The sequence below is a fragment of the Ursus arctos genome, unplaced genomic scaffold (genome assembly GCF_023065955.2).
Source record: "Ursus arctos isolate Adak ecotype North America unplaced genomic scaffold, UrsArc2.0 scaffold_27, whole genome shotgun sequence".
In the NCBI taxonomy this organism is placed as follows: Eukaryota; Metazoa; Chordata; class Mammalia; order Carnivora; family Ursidae; genus Ursus; species Ursus arctos.
In genome coordinates, this window is record NW_026622952.1 from 34,847,168 (window position 1) to 34,869,810 (window position 22,643).

The window sequence follows — 22,643 nt, forward strand, 5'->3', positions numbered from 1 at the left end:
GCTATTTGTCCAGTTGGGGGTTACTGTTCGTTACTTTACGGGAACAGTACGATCGCCCTGGGCACAGCTGTTAAGTTAACCAGAACCCCACGCGAGAGGAAGCCGGGATCGCCTGGGTTGCGCTCTGCGAACCAAACCCAACCCTGCGGGGCACGGGCGAGTTTCAAAGACGACTCCACGGGCACAGCAAACCGGATTAATCGTCTGACCCTACTATCATCATTGTTACTATTTAACATGTTGAGTCTTTAACATTCCTAAATGCCCCGCGTCTGGGACGACCCCCGAAGGCTCCGCTCGTCCACATTCAAAAGAGCGGGGAAGCTGTTTTCTGACACGATCAAAAGATGGAGGCGAGCTTTTGTTTATTTCGGCCCCGCTCTAAACCAGCGTCTGCGGCCCGAGGCGCGCACACCTCGCATTCGACTCGCACCTCCGGCTCCGCGAGGACGCCACAGCACGCGAGGGCTTTGCCCGCCCCGGCCCGGCCGCCCTCGGCCGCCCCGGCCTTCCAGGCCTCCACCCCCCGCGACGCCGCGGGCCCGCGGAAGGAGGGAGCGAGGGGGGCGGCGGGAGCGCGCGCGGCGTCACAAAGCCGAGCCGGAACGCAAGGGCTGGCGCGGGAGACCGGGGCGTCCCGGGCGAACCCACTTGCGGGGCGCGCCCTCGCGGGGCGGGAGGCGCGAGCGCTCGCTCCCCACCCTCCCCCTCCGCCCCCGCGGGCCCGCCTCCGCCGCCGGGCCGGGCCAGGCCGTCGCGGCCGCTCCGGCGCCGCAAAGCGTCCTGGGAGAGCCGGCTCGCGCCGGAAGGACGCGCGGGCGCTCGGCGGCGGCGAGGCTATAAAAGGGAAGGAGCCGGCGGCGGGCGGAAGTGGGCGGTTCAGCTGCTGCGGGCGCTGTTGTTTGGCGTTTGGGCCTCCCGAGGGGCGTTCTCTGGAGGGCCGCCGGTGCAGGCCGCAGTGACAGGGCCGCTCGCACCCGCGCACCCCGCCTCTTTCCCGGTGCAGCGTCTGCTCGCGGCCTCCGCGACCTGCAGGCCCAACATGGCGCAGGAGGTGTCGGAGTACCTGAGCCAGAACCCGCGGGTGGCCGCCTGGGTGGAGACGCTGCGCTGCGACGGCGAGACTGACAAACACTGGCGCCACCGCCGAGAGTTTCTGCTCCGCAACGCCGGGGACCTGGCCCCGACTGGCGGCGCTGCCGCCACTAACACGGAGGAAGCTGCCGACGCCGAGAGCGGGACCCGCAGTCGGCAGCTGCAGCAGCTCATCTCCTTCTCCATGGCCTGGGCGAACCACGTCTTCCTCGGGTGCCGGTGAGTGAGGAAGCGTCCCTGACCGGCCCTCCCGGTTTTGTCTTCCGCCCCCGGACCCGGGCCCGGAGCCTCCGCGGGGAGGGGGAAGTTGTGAAGCGCGGGAATCTGCGGGACTGGCTGCCCTCTAAGGGTGAGAAGGGCGTCTCTGCCAGAAGCCGACATGATGAAGAGCCTAACCCGGTTGGGTGGGGGGCGGCTGGTGGGGTCGTTGGTTGACAACGCTCGCGTGGTGGACGCTGAATTTAAGGATTGGTGAGGAAGGACCCCGCCTCCCTGGCCCTGGAGCATTTGTTTCTGGGGTTCCAGGAAACAAAGTTCCTGGCGGTTGGTACACTTTCTTGATTACAACCAGGAAATGCAGTTCCTGTGGCCTGTTTTTGCACATCCAGAGTAGTAGTTTAGAAAAAACACTTTTTAAAAGTGTCTTTTTCTTTTTCAGGTACCCACAAAAAGTTATGGATAAAATACTTAGTATGGCTGAAGGCATCAAAGTGACAGATGCTCCAATCCATACAACAAGAGACGAACTGGTTGCCAAGGTGAAGAAAAGAGGGATATCGAGTAGCAATGGTTAGCAGATCATAGATGTGAACATACATAGGAGTTTAGAACATAAGTTTGATATAATTAGGAATTATTGTTATTACTAATTTTTTAACAAGCTAGAATTTTTACAGTGTTATTAATCAACTTGGAATGTTAAACCTAAATTATGTGTCTGTGTGTTTTAGGCCCTGGTTTTGATAGTTCCCTTTGACTACTTTAGATTTTCAAGTGTCAAATGTTGTCTGTGCTGTTGATTTTTTTAATATTAGAAATTAAATGATGTTATTCGACACTGTTTTAAGAAATTAATGAAGTTATTTCACACTTTTTAAAGAAACTACTAGTTCTGAAATATTTTTGCCTTGTGCCTTTATTTTAACAAGTATCAGTCTTGTAAATTTTCAGCTGATATGTATGAGCTAGACTTAGTCACATATCTGTTTTCCTTCTTTTTAGAAGGGGTAGAAGAGCCAGCGAAAAAAAGAATCTTAGAAGGAAAAAACAATTCTGCAGTTGAGCAAGATCATGGAAAAATTTCTGCCAAAACAGAACGTGCGTCAGCTCAGCAGGAGAACAGCTCAGCGTGTACAGGGGCATCTACGAAATCAGAGAGTAGTGGGAACTCCACTCGAAGCTCTGGCACCTCGAGTCAGAATAGCTCTACAGGTGATGGAGATCGGTCCCTTTCCAGCCAAAGTAGCAGCAGCATTTCCTCTCAGGTAACAGCGGCAGGGTCTGGAAAAGCTTCTGAATCAGAAGCTCTAGAGAAACATGGTTCGGCATCGATTGTTTCTTCGTTGTTGAAATCCAGTGTGAATAGTCATGTGACCCAATCTACTGATTCCAGACAACAAAGTGGATCACCTAATAAGAGTGCTTTGGAAGGCTCTTCAGTCTCAGCTTCTCAAAGCATCTCAGAGATTGAGGTGCCTTTGTTGGGCTCCTCCGGAAGCTCAGAAGGAGAGTTGCCACTGTTGTCTTCTAAACCTAGTTCAGAGACAGCTGCAGGTGGGTTAACCTCCAAAACTAGTTCAGAGGCAAGTGTTTCAGCATCTGTTTCTAAAAATAGTTCCTCATCAGGCACATCCTTACTAACTCCCAAGAGCAGCACATCGACAAGTACATCGATGCTGACTTCTAAAAGCACTTCGCAGGTAGCTGCGTCACTGTTAGCCTCCAAGAGCAGCTCCCAAACCAGTGGTTCTCTAGTTCCTAAAAGCACTTCCTTAGCAAGTGTGTCCCAGCTGGCTTCCAAGAGTAGTTCTCAGACCAGCACATCACAGTTGCCTTCTAAAAGTACATCACAGTCGAGTGAGAGTTCTGTCAAATTTTCTTGTTGCAAGTTAACCAATGAAGATGTGAAACAGAAGCAACCTTTTTTCAACAGACTGTATAAGACGGTGGCATGGAAGTTGGTAGCTGTTGGTGGCTTTAGTCCCAATGTGAATCATGGCGAGCTCCTAAACGCAGCTATTGAAGCTCTGAAGGCAACACTGGATGTGTTTTTTGTTCCACTAAAAGAACTAGCAGATCTGCCTCAAAATAAAAGCTCCCAAGAAAGTATTGTTTGTGAATTGAGATGCAAGTCTGTGTATTTGGGCACTGGCTGTGGAAAAAGCAAAGAAAATGCAAAAGCTGTTGCATCAAGAGAAGCACTGAAGTTATTTCTGAAGAAGAAGGTAGTGGTAAAGATCTGTAAAAGGAAATACAGAGGCAGCGAAATAGAAGATCTGGTACTCCTTGATGAAGAATCAAGGCCTGTAAACTTGCCGCCAGCGTTAAAACATCCTCAAGAATTGTTATAATGTGTCCAAAATACCACTGCATATGATGTCTGGTATTTGAAGAGAAAAACTGGCTTACTTTTGTATAATATAAAACATAGGCTTTCACAAATTTTGTATTGCTTTTTTCCAGTTTTGCAGAAAATTTACATTCTAGTTCTCTTCACACAGTAGAAGTTGTAAATAATTTATGAATGACAGTACGTATTAAAAAGTCTGCATTGACAGCATACCAGTATGCTGTTTTATTTGCTGAAGAAAATACTGTCTTCTATTTTTAATGATTCATTAGGTACGATGTGTAGTTCTGTAGAATCTTAAAACTTTTGTACTACTTTCAACTTGGTGAAAATGTATTGTCTACCGTGCTTTTTTTTTTCCCTAGCTGAATAAACCTCCACATCAAAGAAAAGGGGACCATAGTATTTGAATGGAAGTCTGTGAAGCTTAAGGTTTTAAGAATGTTGCCCATAATGTTGAACGTGTCTGTTAAGGAATAAAAGAAAAAATAGTTGCCTCAGACTATTTTTATGAGAAGTTGTAAGCATTTTTTTAGATAAAAAGCAGTATAAAGTACTTAAGGTTATTTTATTCTGAAGTCGTTTAAAATTCACCATGATTTTGACCGCTGCAGATTCTTTAAATGGGTTAATTTATGTTTGAGGTAAAATACAATTTACACTTTTTCTTAAAGACATAAATGTGGGTTTCTATATTAAGCATATTTTGTGACTACTATTAACAGATTGATTTGTTTAGATATTAAATGCTTTAAGCTATTTTACCTTTTCAAGAAGTCGTGTTTTTTTTTCCCCCCTCTAAGAACCAATTCCTGGAAATGGGCTTCCCACTACTAGTCATTATAAATTACAATCAGGTCATTTTTCATAACTGATATGCAACTTTTATGGATAGAGGAGTTACAGTTTGCAGATCTAGAGCTAGATGGTTTTTTTTTTATTTACAAAGCTAGACGAGTACTGGGGACAATGGAGAGCCGTGTGTAGCTCAAATGAGCTTTTCAGTTGAATTACGTTTGTTAGTAACGAAACGGAATCCTATGTCTATTAGGTGATTCTGACTATTACTCTGTTGTATATTGTTTCATTTTTCTTTAAACTCTGGCCCAGAATGTTGTCTTTATGGCCTTCTGTCTAGCTGCTGCACATCGAGCAGTGTTGGCAATAATGTATAGAGAAAAATCAAGAAGTGATCTTTGATATGCTAGTTGTATCAGGGTAGGAAAATTGAATATAAGTAGCACAATTTTAAGTATGCAGAAGTTATTTCTATTTTACATTCTAGAAATAGACAAGGATACTTACATACTTAAAATGACTGGCTTTCATTTTACAAGATAATCTTCAGTGATTCAGTTTTGAGGATGTTAAATTAGATACCAAAGTCCATATTCTGTAAATGGGTTGCCTTTATACGTTGTGAGAAGCAATAACATGAATGTTATGAAAACACTTCTAATTACTTCCCCAGTCTTGGAATGTGTATTTTGTGGGACAATGATTGCTGGAAGAGTGAGCCAAATACTACAAAGGATAAATAAATTTCTGTAATGTGTCTAATTAGGTGGTTTGGTAATTTCCTAAGTTGGCGTGTTTCAAGTTACTATAAAGGTTATTGAAAATATTTTAAATTATAGTAACCTTTTGATATGGTAGAATTGGAGGAAGTTGCTTAGTGTAAAAACATTGTTTAATTTACAAACATTTATTTGCTATAGCCTTATTAAAAGTATAAAATACTCAAAAATTTAAAGAATCCCTGATACAGGAGAATTGCATATTTTACAATAGTTCAAGAGAGTATAGTGCAGAAGAAGAAAAGCTTTGGGTAGGAATCTGTTATTCTTGAGATGGAATCTTGGTTCCCTTGGGAATTTAACCTTTAGACTGCATCTGTAATCAGGACTAATGGCGTCTCAAAGAGCTATGAGGATTAAAGGAGATAATACATTTAAACTGTCCAGTACAGTGCAGTATACCGTAGTTCATTAATGGCTTACGTATGCTCATTTCCTCACAACTTTATGAGTAACTTCTCATTTGGCCCGTTTTTCAGTTGGAACAAAGTAATTTGGTCAAAGAATGAATTCACGCCCATATCTGATTGCAGAGCACAAACTCTTTACTTTGTAATCTTTCCCATTTCTCTAAATGCTAAAATTTCGGAAAATCCCCTGGGCTGTAGTTTTCTACCACTTTTATTAAGTGACAAAACATCTTTCCAAAGCCTCATTTCCTTGCAATGAGTCACATCAGGAACCCTTCTGTTTCTTAATCCTCCTTAGTACTTGAATGTACTTGCATATCCTCAACTAGGGAATTAGCCCTTATGGGTGCAACTGAAATTTGTTTTTATTTTTATTTCTTGAGATTTTATTTATTAGAGATAGAGCAAAAGCAGGAGAAGCAGTGAGGGGAGAAGCAGCGGGGAGCCAGATGTGGGGCTCAATGCCAGGAGCCTGACCTGAGCTGAAGGCAGATGCTTAACCAACTGAGCCGCCCAGGTGCTCCTGAAATTCTTTTTTAAAGCCCTAAAGGGCTGCCTGGCTGGCTCAGTCGGTTAAGTGTCTGCGTTTGGCTCAGGTCATAATCCTGGGACCCTGGCATCGGGCCCTGCGTCTGTGTCGGGCTTCCTGAACTAGGAGCCTGCTTCTGGAGACTCCTCCCTCTCCCGCTGACCCTGTCCCCTGCTCATGTTCTTGGTCACTCGCGCCGAGTGATAGGAATAAATTATCAAGATGGAAAATACTGAATTTCATCCTTAAATCACTGAGGTGAGATGATGTTCTAAAAATTATTTTTCTCGATGGTGGTAAAATCAGGATTTTTTAATGGTAAAGTCAGTTGACTTTGAAGGGCAGTGTTGTCATGAATTTTTAACCCAAATTTTTGGGGCCTGCCACTGCTTCCATTGGCTAGGGTGATTGTCATAAGGATAAGTGTGATTCCAAGGCTTTTTATATATAATGTATACATATACACACGTAGTTACATGTCTGTATACACGTGTATATAAAATACACATAAAAAGCCTGCTCCAGTTTATATAGGAAAGGGCCATCATTCTTACCAAGTGCAGGGTTGTGTTTTTGTTTTTGTACACATGTCTCCTTGCTGTTCAGATCCCTGAGTAATGGCAGTGAGAAGATAACTGAAGCCAGCATCAACTGGGAACCAGGTCAGTCCTACAATTGTGTCGTTGTTGTAGTTTAAGGGGAGTTTGTAGGCTTTTTCCTCAAAACTTGGGCTAAAGTCCTACACTGACTCACATCACCGGCAAAGCTCTGGGTACCCATTTCAGCCATGACTTTTAAAACAAATATTTAATGTAGTTGATGAATAGAGATGCTCTTTGTAGCTTTTTATCATTTAAACAAAAACAGGGAGCGTAGGGGTTGTCGGCGTTCATTTTCCCACTACTCCACTAGAAAGGTACTGGTAGAAATTTCACGTTTCCCTGACTTTCTTGAATGCACCTCGGTTGTTATTCAGCTGGAGCCATTCGTTTTTACTTCGCTTTCTGTATTACCAGCTTTAATCTGTTTCACACACAAAAAAAAGACTGAAGGAGGATTATTACCTGCAAATGATCATTAATTTTTAAAGATTTCTTTATCATGTCCTTTGCTGTTTATAGAGCAAAAAAAATGAGTAGTTAGTAGACAAAGTCCCAAACTAAATTGACTAACTTGGAAAGGGGAAAAAATGTAATATGAAAAGGAATGGTTACACGCAGGACATTCGTGAAAACTCGAGATTTTGGGGCGCCTGGGTGGCACAGCGGTTAAGCGTCTGCCTTCAGCTCAGGGCGTGATCCCGGCATTGTGGGATCGAGCCCCACATCAGGCTCCTCTGCTATGAGCCTGCTTCTTCCTCTCCCACTCCCCCTGCTTGTGTTCCCTCTCTCGCTGGCTGTCTCTCTCTCTCTGTCCAATAAATAAAATGTTAAAAAAAAAAAGAAAACTCGAGATTTTGTATGCCAGCACTTTAACAGGAAACAATCAAATACCTTTTGTGATTTCGGAATTTTCACGAGTAGAATCCAAACCCACCTTCGAAGTCATTAGGAAGCAACCAAACTATCGCAACAGTAAATACACTGAACTCTAAAACTTCTACAGAAGCGGAATGTATGTAGCTTGAAAAGGAGTGTAAAAACCTGCCAAAATGGTAAGAACCACCTGGTGTTCCCCTTATGACTGTTGTCGTGTAAGTTCAGCAGGGCTTGGACGCTCTGTTAAAACCCGAGCTCTGAATATGTAATCAGTGGTTTTCAAACTTTCCCTTCGCCATATGTCCTCAAAGAAAAATGGGAGCCCTCTGTGTATAAAACAGGAGCAGAACTACTTTAGTTCAAAGAGGGTGACCACCAATGAATTCCTCCTACCTTCCTCAATTCCTGCAGCCCCTCTCTGGACCCTGAGCGGAAGGGGCTTTAACAACCATGAGGCCCAGCGTAGATCGCTTCCTCCTGCAGCAGTATGAGAAAGGGACCAGTTTACCACACAATGGAACTACTCTGATTTTAAGCAATCTGTATCAGTAGGGACTCGGGTGGGGCTTCAGGGACCATCACATAAATTAACGTTTAAATAACACTGAAAATAGCTACCATTTCTTTCTTTTTTATGGTGAAATATAATTGTGGAAGGCCATAAAGTCCAATGATGATCAATTGAATGTCCATATAACATCCGGTTCACAAAACCATATCAGCACCGCGAACACTCCCACGTGTAGCTACCATTTATTTGGTGCCTACAATATATTGTTGGTTTGCCTATGGTTTTTTCTTTTTGTTTTGGTTTTTAAGTCAGCTCTATGCTCAACGTGGGGCTTGAACTCACAGTCCCAAGATCAAGAGTCACATGCTCTACTGACTGAGCTGGTCCAGGTGCCCCTACCAGGTCTTATTCAAGCCTCCCTGAACCTCATGAGGTGGGTGGGTATTGTTGATCCTATGTTACAACTGAGAAAACTGATGACCATTTTGAATTGTTTCCCTCAAATCACAGAACTAGTGTATGTTGAAGCAGGGACTCAAATCCAGTGTTCGCGCAGAACACTGAGCAATGACTTGGTTCTAATTCGGGGCAGTGAATGTGAACACCAATGATACATGCTGTCCCCCGATCTTTGTTTCCTATGTTCCAGAAAATAGGAAGTGTAATTAGACTTGGAGGAAAATTTGAGAAATGTTATCTGTTTAAACTACGAAGCTTCTAAAAAGGTACACTTTAAAAGAAACTGCTCAAGTATGTATCTGAAATAATCATTGGGAAATATTTTCTGGACATTCTAGTTGTAGAACAGAAAGGGACAATTTGCAGAGACAATGGTAAAATCAATGATGTTATCAATGGTTGAAACAAATTATGAATCCTGTCTCATTACTCTTCACCATTTGTATATTATTAAGGTTTTTTGGTGCACTAAAGCGAATACGGTTCTCATGAAATACAAACTAATAGAGATCCAGGGGAGCACTTCCAGTTGATCTTGCCTGTGTGCCCTGATAGTGGACCATATTTAATGAGGGAGTTTTCAGATCCACTCAGTAACCTGCAGTTGGGAAACCAAGATGGGGTAACGTATGTGCACCTTCTGTCCTTGTTTTTCATTTCAAAATATTCAATGCAATCGAGATAAGTATGATATAGGTAAGATAAGGATACTATTTTGAAAATATTTGTTCCTTTCCCCCCATAATTCACATTCTCTAGCAGTCATTCTGCTATTACAGCAGAAGCCTCCTATAGGGAAGGAGAGAATAATACGACTTTAGGGCAGTCCATAGCAGGGATAGCAAGGAAGTAAAAAGCCACTCATTCCAGCCTCAGTAGATTTTGAGGAGGGGAAGGGTGAAGAAGGGAAGCAGGCCTCCGAGACCTGTGGGTCCTGATCACTAGCCTCTAGCATGACCCTCGACCGGCGGCAACGTAGAGGCGGGAGTAATAGTTTCCATTTAGTGAGCCCGCCTTGTTCATCCCGACTGTAATCAAAGAATGCATCACTCCTTAGCAGGGTCCAGGAGATCCAAAGAGGGTTTGAGTAAGATACTGAAGGCATCAGGTCCTTCAATCCAGAGCCAGAGTTGTAGAACACCAGGGGACATCATCCATAGAATGGGTGTCATCTAATGCAATGAATGATGTCCCTTGGAGTTGTGGAACAAGGTGGCCCTTTTTGGAATCCCTGGAATTGCTATATGAGTAAACTTATTTTAAAAATCTTACTTTAGGGAAGCTTGGGTGACTCAGTTGGTTAAGTGTCTGCCTTCGGCTCAGGTCATGATCTGGGAGTCCTGGGATGGAGCCCTGCCTCAGGAGTCCCTGCTCTGTGGGGAGTCTGCTTCTCCCTCTCCCTCTGCACCTCCCCTCAACCCCCTGCTCGTGCTCTCTCTCTTTTTCAAATAAATCTTTAATTAAAAAAAACCTACTTTAAGAAAGTAATTTGAAATCCATATTAGTGGTTCTATGAAGCATGGGTAGCATATAAATTCTGACTGTTCTTGGGAGTAGCATGTGTTCAGGTTACTTGACCATGCTGGGGGCACTATTTATACATACTTGGTCATGAGTTACTTTGTCCAATACGTTCTTCTCTAGGAAGAATTATTTTAAGACAAGAGCCTAAAATCAAATCATATCAAGTGAAGCAAAGCTACTCGGGTTATGTTAAGTTTTTTTTTTTTTTTTTTTTTTTCTCTATTCACAAAGCTTGGGGGCAATTCAGGAATTAGGCAGATGAATTATGTCAGCTCAGGTATGGAATAACACTGAGAGTCTGCTCCGTGTTCTCTCCTACAGACAGGTAATCGCCCTGAATTACCAGGTTTGCTTCTGCACATTCGATGTAAGCTCCCCTCCATCTCTCTCTCGGTTTCCCTTTGATCTGTTTCTTTGCTCCATTAATTCTCTTCTGGTTGTCACCTTCGCTGAAGTGAGCCCACATAAATCAAAGGTTTGAAGGGTTTTACTTTCTAAGACCACGGACGATAGTACGTACTTCAGAAGTTGGACAGCCCATACATTCCAGTGTGATGTTGGTTCCGGGAGAATAGTGAGAGAGGCAATGCTGACCCCTTTTGATCTCTGTCAGTAGAAAGCAGGAGGGGAAAGACCGGTACAAAAAAATAATATAAGATTAGCTCAGTCAACTTTGTTCCCATCCAATGGACCTATGAATTTTGTGTAGACTTTGGTGGCTTTTTAGAATTTAAAATTCTATCCCTTATTGTAAGGGAATCCATGTCATCATACACCACAGCAAAGCTTTCCCACTGAGCCTTGACCTACAACAGACAAACTAGAATAACATTAACAACATATTGTTTTCTTTTGCCGCTATGAAAACATTACCACAATTATGGCGGCTTAACCAATACAAATCTGTAGGTTAGAAGTCCAACGCCGGTCTCCCGGGGCTCAAATCAAGTAGCTGGCAGTTCTGCGTTCCCTTCTGGGGGTCTGAGGAAGAATCTGTTTGCTTGCCTTTTCCAGCTTCCATGGGCTGCTTATAGTCCTAGCTCCTTACTTACCCTCTTCCTCCATCTACAAAGCTAGAAATGATGGGTTGAGTCCTCAAATGGCATGACCTTGACCCTGCTTCAGCTGTCACATCTTTTTTTCTGCCCCTGACATCTCCACCTACTCTTTCACTTTTTTGGCCTCCCTTTCCCACTTATAGGGACCCATGTGATTACATTAGGTCCACATAGATAATCTCCATATTTTAAGATCATCTGAGGAGTTGATCATCTGATCGACTTTTTAAATTCCATGTGCAACCTTCATTCTCCTTTGCCATGTAATGTAACATATTCATAGATTCCAGGGATTAGGACGTGGTTCCCTGGGGGTCCATTATTCTGCATACCATATAGAGATTCGAATTCACCACCGCCACCATTTATCTTAAGAATGTTGGCCTTCTAACTTCATAAATGACAAGTGTTGACTGCCTTGCTGCTGAGCAAGATGCAGAATGGAAAGTGGTACAGCTTAAAAATGAATCCCACAGCACAGCTCGATAAATTGATGCAATTAAGATGGATCTCCTTACTTTAAACAATGTCTGATCACAAGTAGTTTCTTTGTCATTTAATCCTCAAAGTCTAATAAGGGAGCCTCTTTCTACTCCAAGTTTCCTTAAATAAGAATACCTTTCTATTAGGGGTCAAATAATAGAAGTACAATTATAGCTACAATGGCAAACAAACTGTTGACAGGTTTTCCAGACTTCTCTGGGGGCTAGCAGGATTGCGTCTTTGCCATAACGAGGCTGGCGGGAGTGGCAAGCGTGATAGAGTAGGTGCTCTGCGCCCTGCCTTCCTGTACTTACTCTCACTGATCCCACAAATGTCAAATGTCGGCTTCTCATTGCTGAGCAAGATCCCTCTTATTTTTTTTTTTAGAGATTTACTTATTTATTTTAGACAGGGAGTGAGGGGGGGCAGAGGGAGAGGGAGACAAGCTGACTCCCTGCTAAGTGGGGAGCCCAACGTGGGGCTTGATCCCAGGATCCTGGGATTGTGACCTGAGCTGAAATCAAGAGTCATCTAGATGTTTAACCAGCGTAGCTACCCAGGTGCCCCTCTCTTAATTTTTTTTTCTAAGATTTTATTTTTAAGTAACCTCTACACCCAACGTGAGCCTCGAACTCACAACTCTGAGATAGAGTCTCAAGCTTCACTGACTCCAGCCAGGTGCCCCAGATACATCTTAAATCTATAGCTTTCAAGTATAGCTGAACAGATAGCCAAAGGGCATCCATAATTATTAAAACACATGCTTGGGCGTTCTTTGTAGCCATAATGGTTAAATACATGCTAGGCATTTGAAAAATCACATTGGCTGACTTCAAATATCTGACATTTCATAGCAAGTATCCTAAGGAGGTGAAAGGGAGGAACATGTCATGAGGAACATGACAGCACGTGTTTTGCTCCAGATAACATGTATACTTCTGAAATCAGAGTTATGTGGTGGGTTGGTTTGTTTGTTTTATTTTGTTTTTTTTTACAGCAAATTTACAAAACACAAATTCTACGTGCTTCAAAGAAAGAGTATCTTTATTTGGAAAGAATATCTGTATGTGTTTTTAGGCCACCTCTTTTGGAATTGCCTTTTGTTCCAGAAGCATATTCTTTGGAATTGCCTCAGTGATTGAGTGGTAGAAAATATTTGTATTTTGTGGATAGATTTGATTTTTCCTTTTTTGCGCGGGGGGTGGGTGTTTAGGATACAAAATGCACTTATCCGATGGGGCCTCAAATTAACTCATTGGTTTTGATGACTTACAAGTCTCCACTTAAGGGCTCTTGTGTCATTTGTCAACTGGCTTAACAAAAAGTTGTCCAATCTTACCATTTCTTGAGTGCCTATATCAGTTAGGGTTCTTTTGTTTCAAGCTACAGAAATTAACTCTAAAATGGCAAAACAAAAATTAGTGAAAGATCACTCATTGAAACAAAGGACAAGTCAAACCACTGAGAATGTAGGCAGCAGATACGTACAAGAGACTTATTTTAGACCTAAAGACACCTATTGATTGGAAGTGAAAGGGATGGAGGGACGCCTGGGTGGCTCATTTGGTTAAACATGTGCCTTCAGCTCGGGGCATGATCCCAGGGTCTGGGGATCCAGTCCTGCATCGGACTCCTTGCTCAGCAGGGAGCCTGCTTCTCCCTCTGCCCGCTGCTCCCCCTGCTTGTGCTCTCTCTCTCTCTCACAGATAAATAAATAAAATCTTTTAAAAAGGGGGGAGGGGATGAAAACCTCTATCATGCAAATGGATGTCAAAAGAAAGCCAGAGTAGTAATACTTATTTCAGACAAAATAGATTTTAAAACAAAAACTAACAAGAGACAGAGAGAAGGACACTATATAATAATTAAGGGGACAATCCAACAAGAAGATATAACAATTGTAACTATTTATGCACCCACTATGGAAGCACCCAAATACATAAAACAGTAACAGACATAAAGGAACTACTCGGTAGGGGACTTTAACACCCCACTTATATCAGTGGATAGGTCATCGTAACAGAACATCAACCAGGAAACAAAGACGTTGAGTGACACACTGGAACAGAGGGATTTAATGTTTATTCAGAACATCGCATCCTAAAAACATCAAAATACACATTCTATTCAAGTGCACATGGAACATTCTGCAGAATAGATCACATACGAGGGCCACAAAATAAGTCTCAACAAATTCAAAAACATCGAAGTCATACCATATATCTTTTCAGACCAGGACCTATGAAACTAGTAGTCAGTTTCCAGAAAAAATCTGGAAAGACCACAAATACATGAAAGTTAAATAACATGCTACTACACAATGAATGGGTCAACCAGGAAATAAAAGGAAAAATAAATAGTCCCAAGAGCTGCCAGCCAACTCACCTGCCGGACCCCCTCGCCCCCTATGCTCCCCCTCCGCCCCCGGCTGGCCGCCATCATGGAGCCCCAGCAGCTCCAGCTCTCACCCTCAAGGGGCTTAGCCCGGCGGACAAGGAGAACATGCCCCCCGCCCTCAGCGGGCCCGCGTGCTGGCCAGCAAGACCACCAGCACGATCTTCCAGGAGCCCACCCAGCCAAAAACTAAGGTACTTGTCCCCAGCCTGCAGGACGAGCCCCCACTGAGAGAAAACCCTCATGGCTTCGTCATCTTCCCTGCCGAGGACCACGATCTTTGGCAGATGGATAAGAAAGCTGAGGCCTCCTTTTGGACAGCTGAAGAGGTGGATCTTTCCAAGGACATTCGGCGCTGGGAATCCCTGAAGCCTGAGGGCTATTTTATATGCCATGTTCTGGCTTTCTCTGCGGCAAGTGATGGCATAGTAAATGAAAACTTGGTGGAGCGGTTTAGCCAAGAAGTTCAGATCACAGAAGCCCGCTGTTTCTATGGCTTCCAAATTGCCACGGACAACATACATCTCAGCATGGATGCGATGTGCAGTCTCCTCACCGACAAACATTCCAAAGAAGGGGAATTTCTCTTCAATGCCATTGACACGATGCCTTGTGGGAAGAAGGAGGCAGATTGGGCCTCGCATTGGATTGGGGACAAAGAGGCTACCAATGGGGAACGGGTTGTGGCCTTGCTGCTGTGGAAGAGATCTCCTTTTCTGGTTTTTCTGTGTCGTCATTCTGGCTCAAGAAATGCCTGGCCTCACATTTTCCCAGGTATTTATTAGCAGAGATGAAGGTTCATACTGTGACTTTGCCTGCCTGATGTCCAAACACCTGGTCCATGAACCCTCGGAGCTGAGAGTGAAGGAAATAATTATCAATGCTGTTAGGATAGAACAAGAGTTCCTCCCGGAGGCCTTGCCCGGGAATCTCGTTGGGATGAATTGCATGTTAATAAAGCACTATATTGAATTTGTGGCAGACCGACTTATGTGGGAGCGAGGTTTTAGCAAGAGTCGAAAATCCATCTGACTTTAAGAAGAATATTTTCACTGCAAGGGAAGACTAACTTCTTTGAAAAGAGAGGAGGTGGGTCTCAGAGGATGACAGTGATGTCAAGTCCAACAGAGAATTCTTTTAGCTTGGATGCTGACTTCTAAGTGAATGAAGATGTGCTCTTATTTTGCTGATTTTTTTTCCCTCTTTCTCATAAAAAAAAAAAAATCAGCTACTTGAAGTGTATCAAACCAGCCATACCGTGAATTACCCGTAATGTTCTTTAATAGCATCGTGAAACCTGTGTAGCTACCTCGTAAGCAAGCCTGTAGTTAGTGATGCTAGTCGGCTCACCCAGAAAGAAGCAGAGACGGAAGCCACTCGGATTCTTAGGAGAGATGTTGGCCGTGTTTGGCTTTTTCAGGCAGGCTGGCTGTGCATGACTTCACCGTGGCAGTCAGGGCTCAAAGTGGGGGGGCTCTGGCGTGAGTCTGATCCGGCAGGATTAATCCGTCAGTTACTCCAAGGCCCTTGGGAGGGTCGGCCTCGGTGCTTCAAAGCAGATTTTAAAGTTTACTTATTGATTTGTATACAGAGCCGGCACTTTACACACACATAAACAGTTTGTACAGTTGAATTAAAGGCCCGATTTAACCTAATTTGGTTTCTAGCCCAAATGCAAAGCCTTCTATTGACCACGAATGGGAGCCGGTTTGGAATTTACTAGGTGACCAAAGTCTGTCAAACCTGTGCAGATCAAACACGTTATTTCTATTCTTTATTTTCTAGAATGAATGGATGTGCTCTTTAATCAACTTTCAAGTCAGTCCTGCTGACTTTAGCCAATACCCAGGTATTAGTCAGTTGGTGCCACAAAGAGGACAGGTAGTGTTTTGTATTTTGGAGGCCGGGTTGAGTATCGTGGGATGAGAGTGAGGAGAAAGGAGCTTCTGAACTGGAGCTTGAATTGTGATGCAGGCTGTCTGCTGGTCACCTGGGGGCGTGCGAGGGGCAGCGTCCTTTTATTTCTCAAATTGTATTTTCCCCAACTTCGACTTCCTTTTTTTTTTTTTTTAAGATTTTATTTATTTATTCGACAGAGATAGAGACAGCCAGCGAGAGAGGGAACACAAGCAGGGGGAGAGGGAGAGGAAGAAGCAGGCTCATAGCAGAGGAGCCTGATGTGGGGCTCGATTCCAGAACCGTGGGATCGCGCCCTGAGCCAAAGGCAGACACTTAATGACTGCGCCACTCAGGCGCCCCCAGCTTCGACTTCTTATGAAAGATCCTTAGATCCTTAGCTGTAGGATCCGAGACGATATTGTAAATCGATTTTCCGATCATCCTTGCACGAAATGCCCCACTGAGGATCTTGCTCCAATTAAGTGGCACAACCAGGACTGAAGTTGGCTCCCTGAAAAGTTGAGCACGTATTCTGATTTGGTTGAATTTGTAAGTAGGTACCGTTGACCTCATCCATTTGTATTTACTACATGTTTTTTAGATTAGAAATTTTTTTTTTACTGTGTATGTCCTTTTATATCTGTGGTTCATATTTTGAAATAATTGCCCAGTTAGTGTGGTCATGACTGAAACAGAGTTCAGTGCGGTTCCTTTAAGCATTTGCCTCAATCTGAGCATCACCTTGTTGGATTCCTGAACTTCAGGAGAAAACTCAAGTTGCATGAGCTGTATGAATACATGTTCTATTCACAACGTAATTTTAGAATGAAGCATCAAATAATACACTTAATAGGGCTAGTTTGAATCGACCTGCCTTTGTGTTACCCCCGCCTTCTCCCTACCCCCCTCCCCCCGCAAAAAAACCCAGCCAGGACATTACATGGAAGGTGGTGGACGATACACACTGATCCTTTGGCTGCATTTGTTAACCTGGTGTATTGTGTTGGCTGATCACTGGCCTGTTCTATCGTCAGTTTTCTTCATTTATCGTGTAAGTTGTCAAATAATCAATTTTAAAAGTTTCTGTAAAAGGAGATTTCTATCTTTTAAATGATTGTTACCTAAAGTCAATCCAGATTATGTGGTTCTCACACTTGTGCAACACAAAAGTGAATAAAAGTTTTTGTCTCATGAAAAAAAAGAAAAGAAAAAAGAAATAAGTACATGGAAACAAATGAAAATGAAAATACAACGGTCCAAAACCTCTGGGATGCAGCAAAGTCAGTCCTGAGAGAGAAGTATATAGCAATACAGGCCTTCCTCAAGAAGCAAGAAATATCTCAAACAACCTAAGCTTACACCTAATGGAGCTAGAAAAAAAAAAAAAAACAACAAACAGAACCTAAAACCAGCGAAAGGAAGGAAATAATAAAGATTAGAGCACATATAAATGATAAACAAACTAAAAAAAAAAATAGATCAATGAAACCAGGAACTGGTGCTTTGAAAAAAATCACTAAAATTGATAAACCTCTAGCCAGATTTATCAAGAAAAAAAGAGGACTCAAAACTTCAAATGAGAGAGGAGACATAACCAACACCACAGAAATACAATCATAAAAGAATATTATGGGAGGGCGCCTGGCTAGCTCAGTCAGTGGAGTGTGCAACTCTTGACCTTGGGGTTGTGCATTCGAGCCCCATGTTGGGTGTAGAGATTACTTAAAAATAAAATCTTTAAAAAAATATTATGAGAAACTATATGCCAACAAATGGGACAGCTTAAAAGAAATGGACAAATTCCTAGAAACGCATAAACTACCAAAACTGAAACAGGAAGAAATAGAAAATCTGAACAGACTAACAACCAGCAAAGAAATTGAGTCGGTAATCAAGAAACTCCCAACAAACGAAAGTCCAGGACCAGATGGCTTTATAGGCAAGTTCTCCCAAACACTTAGAGAATTAATACCTATTTTTCCTAAACTATTCCAAAAAATAGAGAAGAAAGGAAAACTTCCAAATTCATTCTATGAAGCCAGCATTATCCTGCTACAAAAACCAGATAAAGACACCACTAAAAAGGAATGCCAGGCCAATATCCCTGATGAACATAGATACAAAACTCTCAACAAAATACTAGCAAACTGAATTCAATGATACATTACAAAAATCATTCCCTGTGGGCAACCCTTTTGGGTCTCCTCCCTCTTTGGGAGCTTTGTACTATAGCTCAACAACTTTACTATCCCTCAATAAACTTTGCTTGGCTGCCCACCAAAACAAAACATAACAAAAACAAAAAACAAAACAAAACAAAAACCCAAAAATCATTCACCACAATTAAGCGGAATTTATTCCTGGGATGCAAGTGTGGTTCAATATTCACAAATCAATGTCATACGTCACTTCAATAAGAGAAAGGATAAGAACCATACGATCATGTCAATAGATGCAGAAAAAGTACAACATCCATTCATGATAAAAACCCTCAAAAGGGGCGCCTGGGTGGCTCAGTGGTTAAGCATCTGCCTTCGGCTCAGGGTGTGATCCCAGGGTCCTGGGATCGAGCCCCGCATCGGGCTCCCTGCTTCACTGGGAGCCTGCTTCTTCCTCTCCCACTCCCCTTGTGTTCCCTCTCTTGCTGGCTGTCTCTCTCTCTGTCAAATAAATAAAAAAATAAAAAATAAACAACCTCAACAAGGTAGGTTTAGAGGGAACATACCTCAACATAATAAAGGCCATATATGAAAAACCCACAGCTCACATCATCCTTAATGGGGGAAAACTGAGAACTTTTACCCTAAGATCAGGAACAAGACAAGGGTGTCTATCCTCGCCACATTTGTTCAACATAGTACTGGAAGTCCTAGCCACAGGAGTCACAACAAAGAGAAATAAAAGACATCCAAATCAGTAAGGAAGAAGTAAAACTTTCACTGTTTGCAGATGACATGATGCTATATATAGAAAACCCCAAAGAGGGGCACCGGAGGCTCAGTCAGTTCAGTGTCTGCCTTCGGCTTGGGTCATGATACGGGGGTCCTGGGATCGAACCCCGCATGGGGCTCCCTTCTCAGTGGGGAGTCTGCTTCTCTCTCTCCCTCTGCTCTTCCCCTCTGCTCGTTCTCTCTCTCTAAAATAAATAAAATCTTTAAAAAAAAAAAGAAAACCCAAAGGACTCCACCAAAAAACTGCTAGAACTAATAAACAAATTCAGTAAGGTTGCAGGATACAAAATCAATGTGCAGAAATCTGCTGCATTTCTATTCATCGATACTGAAGCAGCAAAAGGAAAAATTAACAATCTCATGTACACTTGTACCCAGTATAATAAGATACCTAGGAATAAACCTAACCAAAGAGATGAAAGACCTGTATTCTGAAAACTATAAAACACTGTTGAAAGAAATTGAGGATGACATTCATGGAAAGACATTCCAGCTCATGGATTGGAAGAACAAATATTGTTAAATGTCTATACTGCCCAAAGCAATCTATGCATTTAATGCAATCCCTATCAAAATACCAACAGTATTTTTCACAGAACTAAAACAAACCATCCTAAAGTTTGTATGGAACCACAAAAGACCTTGAATAGCCAAAGCAATCTTGATAAAGAAAAGCAAAGCTGGAGGCACAATTCCAGGCTTCAAGTATATTACAGAGCCGTAGTCATCAAAACAGTACGGCACTGGCACCAACATAGACACATAGATCAATAGAACAGGATAGAAAATCCACAAGTAAACCCACAATTATGCGGCCAATTAATCTTTGACAAAACAGGAAAGAATATGCAATGGGGAAAGGACAGTCTCTTCAACAAATGGTGCTGGGAAAACTGGACAGCCATATGCAAAAGAATGAAACTGGACCATTTTCTTACACCATTCACAAAGATAAACTCAAAATGGATTAAGGATCTAAATGTGAGACTGGAAATCATAAAAATCCTAGAAGAGAACACGAGCAGTAACTTCTTTGACATTGGCCATAACAACTTCTAGATATGTCTCCTGAGGCAAGGGAAATGAAAGCAAAAATAAACTGTTGGGACTTCATCAAGATAAAAAGCTTCCGCACAGCAAAGGAAATAATCAACAAAACTAAAAGGCAACCTATGGAATGGGACAAGATATTTGCAAATGACATATCCAAAAAAGAGTTAGAATCCAAATATATAAAGAACTTATAAAACTTAATACCCGAAACCCAAAACATCCAGTTAAAAAATAGGCAGAAGACATGAACAGACATTTCCCCAAAGAAGACATCTAGATGGCCAACAGACACACGAGAAGATGGTCATTATCACTCACCATCAGGGAGATGCAAATCAACACTACAATGAGACAGCACCTTCCACCTGTCAGAGTGGCCAAAATCAATAGCACAAGAAACGACAGGTGTTGGGCAGGATGTGGAGAAAAAGGAACCCTCGTGCACTGTCGGTGGGAATGCAAACTGGTGCAGCCACTGTAGAAAACAGTATGGAACTTCATCAAAAAGTTAAAAATAGAGGGGCGCCAGGGTGGCTCAGTTGGTTGAGGGTCTGACTCTTGGTTTTAGTTCAGGTCATGATCTCAGGGTTGTGGGATCAAACCCCACATCAGGCTCCGTGCTCAGCAGAGAGTGTACTTGGGGGTTATCTCCCTCTGCCCCTCCCCTCACTCATGTGCTCTCACACATGCACTCTCTCTCTAGGATAAATAAATAAATGTTCTTTTAAAAAAAGTGAAAAATAGAACTACCTTATGATTGCACTACTGGGTTTACCCAAAGAATAAGAACACTAATTCAAAGGATATGTGTACCCCTATGTTTATAGCAGCATTACTTACCATAGCCGAGATACAGAAGCAGCCCAAGTGTCCATCAGTAGATGAATGGATAAAGAAGATGTGGTACGTATGTATGTGTGTATATATATACCCACACACAAGGGAATATTATTCAGTCATAAAAAGAATGAAATCTTGCCATTTGCAATGACATGGATGAAGCTAGAGTGTATTATGCTAAGTGAAATAAGTCTGTCAGAGAAAGACAAAATAACGTATGATTTCACTCATATGTGAAATTTAAGAAATAAAACAACAGAGACAATCAAGAAACAGTGTCTTGGGCACCTGGCTGGCTCAGTTGGTAGAGTATGGGACTCTCGATCTCAGAGTCATGAGTTCGAGCCCCACATTGGGTGTGGAGCCTACTGAAAAGAAAAGAAAGAAAAGAAAAGAAAAGAAAAGAGAAAGAAAAGAAAAGAGAAAGGAAAGGAAAGGAAAGGAAAGGAAAGGAAAGGAAAGGAAAGGAAAAGAGTCTTGGATGTGTGCAGAAGTCCTTATAGTCCAGGGCCTGTTTCCCTTTAGCAGCTCCGTGTTGCTGGGGGAAGAGAAAAGTACCCCGGATCCTTTCAGGACTCTTTGGTCTTTTGGGCATGACATAAATCGAGTGAGGGAAGGAGGCAGCAATATCCCCCTGGATCCCTGCAGGATTAATTTATTCAAAGAATAACAGAAATATACTCAATATGCAAAAGTCTTGTGAAGAAAATGAAGGAAAACCACAGAGCATGCCAAAGACTGAGGCAGACCACCCTTCAGAAGATGTACCACAGGAGGCAGAAGGAAATCCTCAATCTTCCGAAGAAGAAGGTGAAAGCCAGGAAGCAGAAGGAAATCTTAGAGGAAAGCTGACCCAACCTGGCCAGGGGTTTAAAGAGGACACTCCTGTGAGGCATTTGAACCCTGAAGAAATGGTAAGAGAAGTAGATGAGTTGGAAGGGATTAAGGAAGAGATAAGAAGAATAAGAAACAAGTTTGTGATGATGCGTCGGAAGCAAAGACATTCATGCAGCTGTCCTTACCCTGTGTGCTTTAGGCTTTGAATTCTATTTTGTCTGATATTAAAATCTGGCCCCTGCTTTCTTTGTGTTAGCGTTTTCCGATGTATCTTTGACCCTCATTTTACTTTAGTTATCTGGTGGAATTTTGTTTTAGGTAGTTTCCTTGTTACCAGCATCTCACTGGATTTGTATTTTGACCCATTCTCCAGGTGTGTTTTTCAATTGGAAAGTTTCACACGTTTGCATGAAAATATATTCAATCTATATTGCAAAGTAAAACATAACAGGTTACAAAGCAGTATATTTAATATCAGCTCACATATGTAGGATTAAATCCCAAATTTGTGTTCGTGTGTGTGTGTATACATACAAACGTATATCAAAAACATAACTGCTTATTCTGTGCGGTGTGAGCTTTTTTCTTTTTGCTTATATGTATTTTTTCATGAACACATGTCACACACACAAAAACAATTAAAGTTTTATAAGTAAGAGTTAAATAATTTGCAACCAGCTTATAAGGGCAATGGGGTCACCTAAACTCTTGATGGGAGAACTATTAAAAAAATGTAAACCTCGTTATCTCTGGATCTCTTGGCCAGAGGAATAAAACTGGCAATTATTACAGGGAAAAGAAAGAAAGAAAGAAAGAAAGAGAAGATCCTCTTAATTATAGAGAACGAACTGATGGTTACAGAGGGGAGGTGGGTGGAGGGATGGGTTAAATAGGTGATGGGGATTAAGGACTGTACTTGTCATAATGAGCACAGGGTGAGTCATGGGAGTGTTGAATCACTATATTGTACACCTGG

General features: G+C 42.6%; 2 protein-coding genes and 1 pseudogene across 3 annotated transcripts; all 3 read left to right on the forward strand.

Moving 5' to 3' along the window:
* Positions 1-781: 781 nt before the first annotated feature.
* Positions 782-4,437, forward strand: CDKN2AIP (CDKN2A interacting protein). Of its 2 annotated transcripts, none has more exons than XM_026508564.4 (3): positions 782-1,314; positions 1,754-1,853; positions 2,317-4,437. In XM_026508564.4, the coding sequence occupies exons 1-3, from the start codon at positions 1,043-1,045 to the stop codon at positions 2,323-2,325; spliced, it is 381 nt and encodes a 126-aa protein (XP_026364349.1). In that variant the 5' UTR covers positions 782-1,042; the 3' UTR covers positions 2,326-4,437. The 2 variants fall into 2 exon arrangements, with proteins under 2 accessions (XP_026364349.1, XP_026364348.1); XM_026508563.4 differs by having other exon boundaries at positions 792-1,314; positions 1,754-1,884.
* Positions 4,438-14,100: 9,663 nt separating this feature from the next.
* Positions 14,101-15,247, forward strand: LOC113262060 (ribonucleoside-diphosphate reductase subunit M2-like; annotated as a pseudogene).
* Positions 15,248-21,516: 6,269 nt separating this feature from the next.
* Positions 21,517-21,873, forward strand: LOC113262061 (transcription elongation factor A protein-like 8). Its single transcript, XM_026508293.2, has one exon. The coding sequence runs from the start codon at positions 21,517-21,519 to the stop codon at positions 21,871-21,873; it is 357 nt and encodes a 118-aa protein (XP_026364078.1).
* The last annotated feature ends 770 nt before the right edge of the window (positions 21,874-22,643 follow it).

Coding starts and splice junctions, on each gene's coding strand:
- CDKN2AIP (XM_026508563.4), top strand. CDS start 1,043: ATGGCGCAGGAGGTGTCGGAGTACCTGAGCCAGAACCCGCGGGTGGCC. Junction 1,315..1,753: donor CACGTCTTCCTCGGGTGCCG/GTGAGTGAGGAA, acceptor TTTCTTTTTCAG/GTACCCACAAAAAGTTATGG. Junction 1,885..2,316: donor AGGGATATCGAGTAGCAATG/GTTAGCAGATCA, acceptor CCTTCTTTTTAG/AAGGGGTAGAAGAGCCAGCG.
- LOC113262061 (XM_026508293.2), top strand. CDS start 21,517: ATGCAAAAGTCTTGTGAAGAAAATGAAGGAAAACCACAGAGCATGCCA.